General features: G+C 35.4%; 1 protein-coding gene across 13 annotated transcripts in view; it reads right to left on the bottom strand.

Annotated features, from left to right (window-relative positions):
* Synd (Syndapin) overlaps positions 1 to 12480 on the bottom strand; it is a 98890-nt gene that overhangs the window by 11302 nt on the left and 75108 nt on the right. For 7 of the 13 annotated variants that reach the window (XM_053760807.2, XM_053760808.1, XM_053760805.2 and 4 more), the window contains one exon: positions 2471 to 2488. The exons of 5 other annotated variants lie outside the window; for them this stretch is intronic. In XM_053760807.2, the coding sequence (XP_053616782.1) occupies positions 2471 to 2488 (18 nt within the window). The remainder of the gene's footprint in view (positions 1 to 2470; positions 2489 to 12480) is intronic. One more of the 13 variants, XM_053760802.1, reaches the window with a different exon arrangement.

Below are 12480 nucleotides of genomic sequence, written 5' to 3'. Positions count from 1 at the left end.
TATGCCAATGGTCTGACAACTAGGGATGCCGACGGCCTTGTGGAAATCGAGATGAAAAAAAAAAGGAAAACGGACCCCGGGTTGAAGAGGAAACCGGGAGAACGCTCAGATAAGACAGCGAAATCAGCTGATTTTAAAGATATACATTAATTCAAATTAAAAACAATCTCTTGGATAAATCAAATTTAAGTACAGTCCTTCAGACATCCGCACATCAGGCAATCATTAGAACAATAAAGCCAATTATTAAAAAAGTAACTTAGTAAAACTTTAAATAAAAAAAAAATACATAACACAATATTATTATTTTTTTTATAACTTAGCCCTCGCACCTACATTGACGGCAATAACTGAAAATCAGTGTTTTTGTACTAATGTGCAGAAAGTTCACTGAGTTATAGCCTTTTTACCTTGCTGCAGCACACTAATTCTTTTAGCATTACGCTTGTATGTACGTGTAATATCAATATTGTTTTAATGCTTTATATGTTATTATTTTTAGTGTCTGTATCGACACAAATAAACGTTTTTATATCTATATCTATGTCATAAAAAACAAATGATACAATCAAAACTCAAAATATTCATTATCTAAAAGGATCAAAGCGTGAAAGGAATAACAAAAAAAAAATCTTACATCAACAAAGAAAGCAAAAAGAAATGTAATATAAGTAATAATAATAATAATGTCGGCAGATAACCGATGTCTCGAGAAAAACCGTTCCGTTTCACGCAAGCAGCAATAACAAGCGTTGCGCTGGGGACAAACGATCTGTCGAGAACTTGGATCGTTAGCGCGAGTTGCAATCGTAGAAATTTAAATATTGAACCAAATAGAAGTTACATTGATAGTTTACAGCTTTATGAAAAATAGTATATATATAAGTATAATTAATTTAAAGTTAACGTGAAAAAGTGGCCTAATTTCTGAATTTGTTTTTATTTTTGCCTCCTGGAAACAGAGTATACATTTTAGAAAGTAAGTAGGAAATGCTTCTTTTGATTTTTGAAATTTAAATAAATCATCTGATTTGATAAAGCCTATTAAAAATGTAAATATGTATTAATGTCATAACATAGTAGGCGTCACAAATTTAAATTATAAGCACTATTTGTAATTACTTTAAGATCATTGTAACACTTGTTTGGAGAATAAATAATATGAATATGAAAGAAAATTCAAATTCAACAGAAATTCGATTCAGGTGAGCTCATATAAACTTCATTCTATACAGCTCATGTCAAATTTATTTAGCTTTTATAGTCCCTGTTCCTGCCTGCGTCGCCAAAATAACGCGTCCATGCCACTTCTATTTAGTTTACATAATTAAAACTCTGTGCTTGCACTCCAAGAAAAATTGTCATATCTCATTTAATTTAGTTTGACGTTTGTTCGCCCATCACGGGTGCTGTGAGATCTTTAATGCTCACAGGCGTCTGCAGTGGATTACTATAATTGTCGACGATTAGGAATAGAAACGTTTCATTTTACACAACTGTTGGAGAAAAATTATTAGAATTTCTATAAGAGCAATATAAAAAAATGTGACTGAGTATTTTGCAACACGAAATTTCCCCCCACTATTGTTTTTTGTGATGATGCCAATTTCGTCCAACCACGTCCAGTTTACGCCAAGGCATGAACCAATCTAAAGTACGGTTTTACAACCCGAGCAATATCATCGATAGGAAGCAGATTACTGTTTAATTGTAATTACTGTAGTGACTTGAATAAAACCTAGCTCAAATCCCAGATTCCAGCTCAAAATTCCATGATTCTACTTATTATGAATGACCTTGATAGTTTTTTATTTAACAATATATTATAGTTTTTTACATTATACAACTAAAATAAATTAAAACTAATAAAAACAAATTATTTAATAGAATGTAATTATTTACAAAAATGTCAGTCCCTGCAATAGTTCAGTTTGCTGTTTTTTTTTTATTTGTGAATGAAAATTTGTGATCGTAATTGTTTTACTAATAAAAGGTACCAAATAATACAATCGATAGTATTAATGGTAGTTTAGTCATAATTATATTTCTAAATTCGAGTAAATAAACCTACCTTTTTAAAATATATTTCGGTATTTTAAAATGTGGTTACCTATCGATTCGATTGCTGTAGGTATACTTGATTAAAAGTTACTATGGTGTAATAAGTATCTTCTAAACATCTCGCAAAAATACAATTAAATTAGAAGAATAATATTTTTTGACATTTGGCAAGCGTATATTAATTTTACAAAAGTGCAAGCACTAATATCACGTAATAATTACAACATAAAAATTTTGCACGCTAGTTGAATCATAACAGTAAGCAGCATTCAAACAAACTTGTTAAAACAAAATATGTTATTGCATAGCTTAACACATTCATTGTCAAGGGTAAAGAGGATAAAGGCGCGTTCACACTACAAGCTGACAACAACAACATACAACATTACAGGGATCAAACAACACGTACGCTTACCGACGCCGCCCGCTGTGGTACCAGAAAAAAAAGATGGTGAATTAAATATAAATATTAATAAAATGCAAAAGTGAGATTAGTAATTAAAATTTAAAGAAGATGCAATTTGTAGCGTACTTTTGTTTTATTTTTTACATCGATCCTTTTACGAGAATCGAGACATTTATACAGGTCACAAACAGAAATATTAACATTTCATATCTTTCTTCTTTTCTTTCTTATCGAGTGTGCTATTGCTACCAATCGGATTTTGTTCAAGTCGCCTAAAGGCACCCGACATGACTTTTACAACAACCCACCGCCGTGTAGGGGCAACACACTAGTGAACTGAACTGTCCATCAATGTGCAGGCTTCCTCACGATGATATCCAGCACCGGAAGCAAGTTGATGGTCTACGAATCATACATGAGTCAGATTGGTATACAAAATGTGTCAAGGGTAGGATTCGAACCTGGCACCTTTCGTTCACAAGCGGACGGGCTAAATCACTGGGCCACCACCGCTTCGAAGTGTCACAAAAACAACAATTATTTTATGACCTGTTGGAGCAACTTTTGGGCTATTTTTACATTTTAAAATACGCTAAAATTGCACAGCCTTCAAATACATAAGACCTACTTACACTTAAATATATATATACCTTCTAACATACAACAAAACGTGCAGCATACACGCATGGAACCGTTTATTATCATCATCGGAGCAGACGTCAAAGTTAAGGTCTGGGGGAAGATTGTAATAACAGTGTGAACAAGTAATTATATTCAGCGTATCATAATTGCCCAATATCTGTTCCACTATATCCAAAAAATATATACAAAAATATTCTAAGAAATCTAATCTATGAATATAATATAGCACAATATATACATATGTATAAGATTTAAAAAATTGAAAAAAATTGTCTTCAATGCTAGTCAGAGAATGAAAGAAAAACATGAATGCACCATCTTCCAATCCACCACCTCCTCCCGCGCAGATTGTAAAAGTCAATCAAGGGATATGTATATATACTGGAGATAGTTCTTCTTCATAGTCGTATTCCTCATGGTTGAGGGTCGTGGTCATTACGTAGAATGAAACACACACAACAACTTTCTTGGCATTATTAATGGAGTGGTTTGCCATTGCCTTCTCCATTTCACACGCAAGTTAATAATAATCAACCAATGTGCAGGTTTCCTCAAGATGTTTTCCTTCACCGGTAGCAAGTGGTGGTCGATGAAAACTACTATATGAGTCAAATTGGTATACAAACTCATGTGGCACGAGTAGGATTTGAACCTGGGACCTTTCGATCCACAGGCGGACGTCTTAACCATTACACCACCACCGCTAGATAGTTCTAGCAACAGAGCTTTTTTTATTCCCTTAATTCCGGCAATAAATCCGTTATCTAGTTACACGTGGCTTTCCGAACTACTTGGTCTCTGTCTACTCCGTAAGGGAAGATAAAGACGTGATATTACATAAGTGTATGTTTACAGAAGACATGTATGTAATTAACACAAATAGCTCAAAGAGCACTAAATTCAAGAAGGCATCAAGAAGAATAAATTTAAAATGTATCAGTACAGTCAAAAGCATACCCATTGAAATTTCACCCCTATTTAAATAAAGCATAAAGATCCATGCACGATAACTTGACATGCGGTCGATTGTACAATATATTACTTTGATATTCTGCTCCGTATCTAAATGTTCTTGAACAATCAAAATATTCAATTTGCCAGTTAAAGGTCACAGGTTAAAAACGACAACTGTAATTAATCAAATTGATTTGTAATCGTCAGTGGTTATCGTGTAATATTAAAATTCTTGTGACTTTTATCATTAGCCGAATAAGGCCGCTGTCACACATGCCGCGAACAGTATGAGGGACAAATCATTTTTTGATTTTGATTGACTTATTTAGACCCGAGGTAAGTTCGTAAAACTTGCGGGCGAGTCGGCTCAAGAAAACCACAAAAAATTTAAGATTCGGCTGTATTTTTATGATCGGTTGCCTGCCTGGCTATCAATATCAAAGTGAGGAAAGCATGTGGTTCTACCTTAGAATAGGGTTACTTAATCTACCCGTGGATGTCGTACAATGTGACTAAGGGACGCATAGTCTAGGCAGCTGATAGCCAACAATAGAATTTCCACAGAGAATTAACGTCTGGCAGGCAAAGGCAAAATGTGAATTAACAAATGAATTTTTTTATATATAATATTGAGCAAGCAATCAGGCATGTCGCCCATCTGTGGTCACCGAAGCCTATGGACGCTTGCACCATTAGGGGTGTCACGACGCTGCGCTTCGTAGCGGCACAGCCGCGAATACAACCGGGAACACGCGAAGATTACATATAGTAGCGATTTTAATGCAGTTGCACTCCAAAATAATTTCCAAAACCCCTCTACCAATGTGACAGCTCCCTAACACAAGTTCAAGCGACTATTAACCTACATCGATAATTACGATATTGTTTAATGTTCATTAATAAGTTCATAACAATTAAGCAACGACTTGTCTTGTATCTGTTATTTATTATGTAATATCGTACGTCCTCGATTGTTTTACAAATCCTCGTAATGGAAGTATTTCTCTCTTACAGAATAGAACAGAAGGAATAAGTTTATTTAAATTTTTATAATCACACATCCTACTGTCAATTGTGCCTGACCTACATGTAAACAATATTGATATGCCGAAATATATAGATGTTGATACGCATCAGTGTTTCAATTGGATTAGAAAAGTCATCCCTCACGGTTGTCGACTCATCTGAAGACGAGTAGGGTTACTTCAGAAACGTAACTTGTATGTACAACATTTCAGCTCAATCGGTTGAAAATATAAACTTCAAAATCGAGTTGCAAGATTCCACTCGAATAAACATATTCACCGTAATACATTGAAGACTCTTTCAAATAAATAAATAAAAATAGATCAAAATCGGTACAGCCGTTTGGCTGCTACAGTGCCACAGACAGACATACAAATACATACGTTAAACTTAGAACACTTCTGTCGTCGGAGTTAAAAACTCCGTAAAACCGAAACTATTGTCACACACGGGTGTAATGTTTGTCAGCCCTACGATTGACTTACTAAGCCACTTCCCTAGATAGACTGCGCAAATTCAATCGAGCGACGAAAGTAATCCCTTCCCACCTCGAGAATCAAGTAAGTAAACTCATGTGGAGTTACACAAAGTAGATCTCTTATGTATCGGTAATAAGGGCGAGTTTGCAATTAATTTGTATAGGTTGATGTGCTGTTCATTGTATTACACATAAAATCGTTTCAGCACGGTTTACAGACTGGAAAATATTCATATTGATATATTCATAAAGACAGGTCAGGATATGTCACTAGTTCAGATATGTAGGATTTATGAATACAGAGTGAGTATAAAATGTATTTGGCATCAGAATTCTAGATACGTATCCTTAAGAGCCCGTGAGACGGAAAATATAAGTACTCGTACTTGGATAGCGCTAGATCAGATTGAGAAGTTTGAATGCCACAGAACAGGACCAGTCCATAACATCCCGTGGAAGTCGTATCGTACGAGGAGACTAAGGGTCTGTTTCACCACTTTCTGATATAATACCATATTGTAATCTAACAGATAAACTAATCTGGCTGATGTGATTGGCAAGTTAATCCTGTAATGTATGTTATAAAACACAGTATGCTGAGTTAGTATCCAACATACGAGTATAACACAAGTCTCGAACTTGCTTTGGAGCTAACTTAATCCTACTAATATTATGTATGTGTGTATGTTTGTTAACCTTTCACGCAAAATCTACTGGACCGATTGTTATGAAATTTGGTACACGGATAGAATATAACCTGGAATAACACATAGGGTACTTTTATCCCGAAATTCCCACGGGGGCATAGCGAGTCTGATACATACCTAATATTATTTAATTTTTTTAAAACACTATTTATTTAATTATTTTTAAACACGCATTGTACCCTTTTTAAATATTAAGTATAATTCAAGAATGTAATTTGCATAAAGTTCTTCTGGCCGTATGTTTCTTTCGTAAACTCTTACAAAACCCTGGAGATTCGGCCATTTTTAGAGAGGCCACATCTGTCACATGAATACATGATAGCACCCAGCTAACAAAACGTGCTAAATTTTTTATGACGTTCTAAAATGTATGCCTCGATAAGCTTTACGAAAATCGTTACACGAAGTAGGTATAATAGTTATATATTTATTATCATATAAAAAAATATCTTTTTGGTACCTATAAATGATTTCTGAATCTCAGTTACACCTAGTTTCATAAGTCTACTACTTGCTGGCTGACTTTGTCTATCCTGTAAGAGATAAATGTGTGATTTTGCCAAAGAATATATTTCCAAAAAAAAACAATACGTACTAAAATATTATAAATGCAAAAGTCTGTTTCGCTTTCAAGGCTAAACCGCTAGACTGATTTTGATAAAATTTGGTATGCAAGTAGTTAAAGACCCACGTTCAAACATAGGCTACTTTTTTTTTCAAAAATCAACAACAAAAAGATAGTATTAATACAATGTAATAGATAATTCAGGATCTGTCTTTCGTTACAAAATTATGTTTATGATTATAACTGTATTTATTTAAATAAATACTGATACTTGATTGATATCCATCAAATTCCCTCATTTATTTCTATTGTAATGATAACGTCCAATATCAGCGATAAACTGATGAACTAATAACCCAATACTGAAGGCTTCTGATGGCTATCTCATATCTTATCTGCACCTTGAGGGAAACAATGGCTGTTTGCAAATTTTCCTTCATTTATCATAGCGTGGAATAAAATATAACGTACTAGCTTTTGCCCGCGGTTTCGCCCGCGTGAATTACCCACGGCAACAGTTATTTTTCCGGAATGAAAGGTAACCCTATGTCATTCTCCACTTCAAATTACATGTATGCGAAACAAACTTACTTTCGCATTTATAATATTAGTTAAGATATACGTCCATAGCGAAAGGGGTTCACTTACCATCATCTCTTAACGGGACCTAAACTGAGAGGTTAGTGCAGGATTGCATTTCAATTCTCACCACCTGATTTGCATCGCGAATTTGTACCATCGAGTTATTTTTTAGTATGAACTAGCTTTTGCACGCAACTTTGCCTGCGTTTTTCGTGCGTCCGCTAATAACATATCATTGTCAATATCTCGGGTTCTAAGCAACGTATCGCGTTTAAACCTACACCAGATTTTAAGTTAGACCATCCGCATTATACAACTGTGAAAACCACATCGAATTCCATCTAGTAGTTTACGTTCAGTTACAGTTTTACGCGAACAAACATACAGACAAAAATTCTAATAAACTTTTACATAGGTATAGGGTACTGTGGCAAAAGACCTTAGGTCACGGTTGACATTGCAAAAAGCATGCATATCAGACATACTTTTTTTAAACTAAATTTAAATAACAAGATGAAAAAAATCCCATGACTGATTCTATTGCGCGGTGTGGAAGCTCCGATTACGATTAGCTAGCTATATAATAAGTGAGATTCCAAAATAGCTATATGGAACAAGAGGAGACGTCTCACAAACTCGTAACCTATCGAGCAGGTTTTGCATCCACGTTTAGACTTCACCATTTAATTGTATATTCGCTGTTGACTCCTGATCCCGGTGAAATCGACACTGCATTAATAATATTATCAGATTTTCTATAATTTGCAAATGTCGCCAAGATTTATAAGTGAAAACTTATCTGTTAATGGCGATAATTATTTAAATTACGCGAATGTACAATTAAAAAGATAAGACTGACTGCGTTGGTAGAAAATTAAATTTCAATTCCTGTAATTAAATTAAAGTATATTCCCAATATCCTAATGCATGTTATTTGAATTCAGTTTATCCTGGGTTTATTTAAAAAAATTACTTACAAAAATACAAAATTGTACAGATTTGGTTTCTTGCAATTTATTTGTTTACTAAGCTCATGCCCGCATTAATTTTCCGAGATGAAAGGTTCCCTATGTCCTTCTCCATACTTCAAACTACATGCGTATGCAAAATTTCAAGAAGATTGATTTAGTAGATAGAGCGTGAAGATGTAACAAACTTTCGCATTTATAATATTATATTAGTTATCATAGGATTAGGATTCAAACTTTAATTACCAAATTGATACAAAAGGGACTTGAGACCTAGAAGAAATGGAACCTCGTGTGTCTGTGGTTTGCCTGCGCAGGAGACAATTAATTAACAGGCCATTTGTCTATTGCGCAGGCAAACTATAGACACGTCAGGTCCCAACTCTCGTGGAATACATACATCCGCCTACCAGCTTGACAGCTTCTCAGTATCCTCCACTTCTCCAAAACACAGTCAAGGAAAACAGTTGACACAGCGAGAGAAGAGACGTTGAACATGACATTCAATTTCCTAGCCTATGTCGGCCAATGCCAGGCGCTGCGGTCGCCGTAATGACACGGTACAGTATACCGCACGTCGACCAATGCAAATTCGTGGCGTATTGGCTGTTATTACTGAAGCATAGAGGCCGATGAGCACCGCGATTGCGGTAATGACGTGATACGGACAGCTTCAACCTGAAACGCAATATCGAGAAAATATGCCGAAATGAAGAACTATAGAAGAAAAATAAATGCGAAACGCATTGTTGAATAATATTAGGTATAGTATATAGATAACTAGGGATAGACGATGCTAGATAGTTCCTTTAACAAACTTTTCTTTAACTTGCAATGTCATGACGGTTAATATGATAGTTCGAGTGAAATCTTGCAACTCAATGTATCAAGTATACATCTTCAACCGATTGTGCTCATATTTTGTATACATACACGTTTAGTTTGGATGACAATAAATTATGATAAGTATGACTAGTTGGAGCACCAATGGAGGCACTCCTCACTTTAATTTAGTCCACGGACAGGATGTTTTTATCACTGCGTGTTATGTAACAAGATTTCGTTGACAATAATAAAAGCTATGTCATTTTTACATATTTTAAAAGGAAGTCAATGCAAATTCGAAATTAAAAAAAACCCGGTCGAAGCCAGCCGGCGCGTTATTACCGGCGATTTGACTAATTATAGTAACAGGAGTGCATGGGGGCGCCAATGCCTTTAACCTTCCCTCCGAAGCTTTAGTGGGATTTGCCCTGTATTGAATTTTAAAGAGGCCAGGGCTTTTTCTGTGTGGCAATTATTTCTTATGAGGCTTACTGTGTTGCAATTATTTCCTATATGGATTTTTTAAAACGTAAATTAAATGTGACATGAGTTAATAAATAATCTTTTATTTGAGCATGTCTGATGGAATTGATGTCTGAACTAATAGTTCAGAAATTGCAGATTTATATAACACTACTTTTACATAGAAATTCAGTATTGAATGTGTCAAATGAAAGTCAAAGATTCCACAATTTTGGTACAATTTTACAAGTAACCATGCGTCCGTACACAGACTTCCATCGTACCGTGCAAAATTTATTAAGAATTCCTAATCACAAAGCAGTGAGGGGCTTACACAAAATATGCAAATGGCGGTCGGGAAATGACACAAGCCCAGAAATGGGTTTACGCCCGGGCATAAACCAGGCGTGAAAGGTTTTCCCCGCCGGCAAACATAAATTTGCAGAGAGCAACTATGCCCGAAAATTGTGGCAGTCATGTTTATCATAACTGTGCCCATAAACCTCTTCTTTTTTATTAAAACTCTATAAGGTCTTAGCGGTCAAATAATGAGCAATAGACACGGAAATAACAATAATAGCGTAAGTGCAATAGTTTTAAATAAATAATAAAATATAGAAGGGATCTTGGCGCTATTCGACTACAGGCGTACCACTTCAATGTGCTGACATTGAATTGAAGTATCGTAGGGGCTGCCCTACGATACTTCATTATTCAAAATTAATAAGACTGAAACTAAACCTTTGAAACGCCCATTTTCGTCCGGGATTTTCCCACTCCGCTCAAGCCCCTTCCGGGTAACAAAGCCGCAGAAGCGCCGGTTTTCACGCTACACCGATCCCCAACCCTATTATGGTCTAGGGATGACCTCAAAGTCCCTAAAGATGTTGGATAATATCACCTTTTAGCCGGTTTTTTGGGAGACACATAATTTGTAAAGAATTTGTGTTAGGCGTCTTAAAATTTGTAAAGCCTGAAGTCTTGCAACTAATAGCTTTGTTTTTATGGAGATTTCCTCCTTACATTTCCTATGCTATTCTTTATCTAGCTATCATATAAATAAGGATTTTTTTCCCAGGATAGAACAAAAATTTTTAAAAGATAATACGCGAAGAGAGGTCTACGCTTAACAGTGGGCAGAAAAGACCTGGCATGTTTGATTGATAAGATAAAAAAGTTGAGATTGTATATTCTAATAAGAGTTTAAACATTTCTAGATTCAATACAAGATGTTTGCATACATAATCAACTTCTCGCCTTAAACACACATATATTCAGACATGTGTAAAAAAATATGTAAATGAAATAACTAAGATTGATAATCGTACGCCTACTTTTGAGTGTATACAAACAACTCCATGTAATGACATACATGTCATTTTCACGAACCTCTACGAGGGAGTAATAATTTACAATGGATCTGTGTTGGTCGATGTGCACTCGCTGTCACATCTGATACGATTTATTTGACACAGTGAGAACCATTCCGAAGCTGCGGGTTATCTTCCATCAACTTATTTGCATAGTAAACCGCAGTGATTGCCAGAAGACTTGGGCACAACCGGATCAATATACCGTTTCTAATACGATAGACCTAAACATTTCACAATATTTGAGTAGTTCGATTCTATTTTTGGCCTACCATAAATTACGTCAGACGAATTTCACAATTTCTTTTACCTCTGCCCCGTTCTTCTTAACGTTAGTCCTATGTGAACCTCCCCGCTTACCATAGCTAACTATATATCACATACTGAGACGCACCTGTTAAATATTGCCGGGGATGAAACTGCGGGCACAGCTAGAACATTAACGGCTATATGAGGTTTAGTCGAGAGCAGTGCTTTTTGGTGCTATTAAAGACCTATGAAATCTTAAGTAGATGTATCTTATAGAACAATATAAATATTAGAAACGTATTCATTTGTATATTGGGCTGAAACTGATTGAAAATGCCCATTATAGTCCAAGGCTGGGACTCGAACCGGCAAATGAGTGCGTTGAAGAAAGCTGTGTCGGAACTGTGCTATCGGTACAATGTCATGGGAACGCTATGGTAGGAAATATGCAAGCATTTGCGGCGTGGCTTGCCAACTGTACTAACTGCGGGTTGTGAAGACAAAATATTATTTTATTACCAAGGGGTGCAATATTATGCATGTTATATGTATATATTAAAATCATCTTCTTCTCAGTCTATCTTTTAAAAAAACTCGCATCAAAATCGAAACATACATATATAATCTGTCTGATTATAACTACTGTGTTTTATACTTTGTAAAGATATTGATGAAGACAAAAATATGCAATAATAGTAAGCCCTTCTGGGATGACCAACACTGGTTAAATTGGTTTCATTCGGCATTTCTTCTCAGCAGTGGTCGTTCCGAATAGCCAGCAGTTTGTAGCACTTTGAGAAATAATGTATAATTTAAAATTTGACGTGAAAAAGTGCCTGTAAAGGTTGAAGTTGTAAAGGTTGCCTGTTTGAAGAAATCCTTTTACTTTATTGTGTGACAGTGATACTAGATGTGAAGCGAGACAGATAAGGTGTTTGTTGCTTTTCCGTATATTTTTCTCCTGTACTGGTACAATAAGTGTATGGTGTTATGTTACGTAATGTCGTGCAACGCTATGTGGGACACCAGACAGCGAGACATGTTTTCCCGTACCCAGCAAACGTGCAATTATGTATAGATAAATGAACTCTTTATTGCACCATATATTTACGTATGAATCATATACTAAAACTAGGTATTAAAAGACATGTATGATTGAGCCGAAAGGTGGACTTATCGCAATAA

The sequence above is a fragment of the Plodia interpunctella genome, chromosome 20 (assembly GCF_027563975.2).
Source record: "Plodia interpunctella isolate USDA-ARS_2022_Savannah chromosome 20, ilPloInte3.2, whole genome shotgun sequence".
Lineage (NCBI taxonomy): Eukaryota > Metazoa > Arthropoda > Insecta > Lepidoptera > Pyralidae > Plodia > Plodia interpunctella.
The sequence above is the reverse complement of the archived record's forward strand: the minus strand, read 5'-3'. Positions and strand labels throughout refer to the sequence as shown.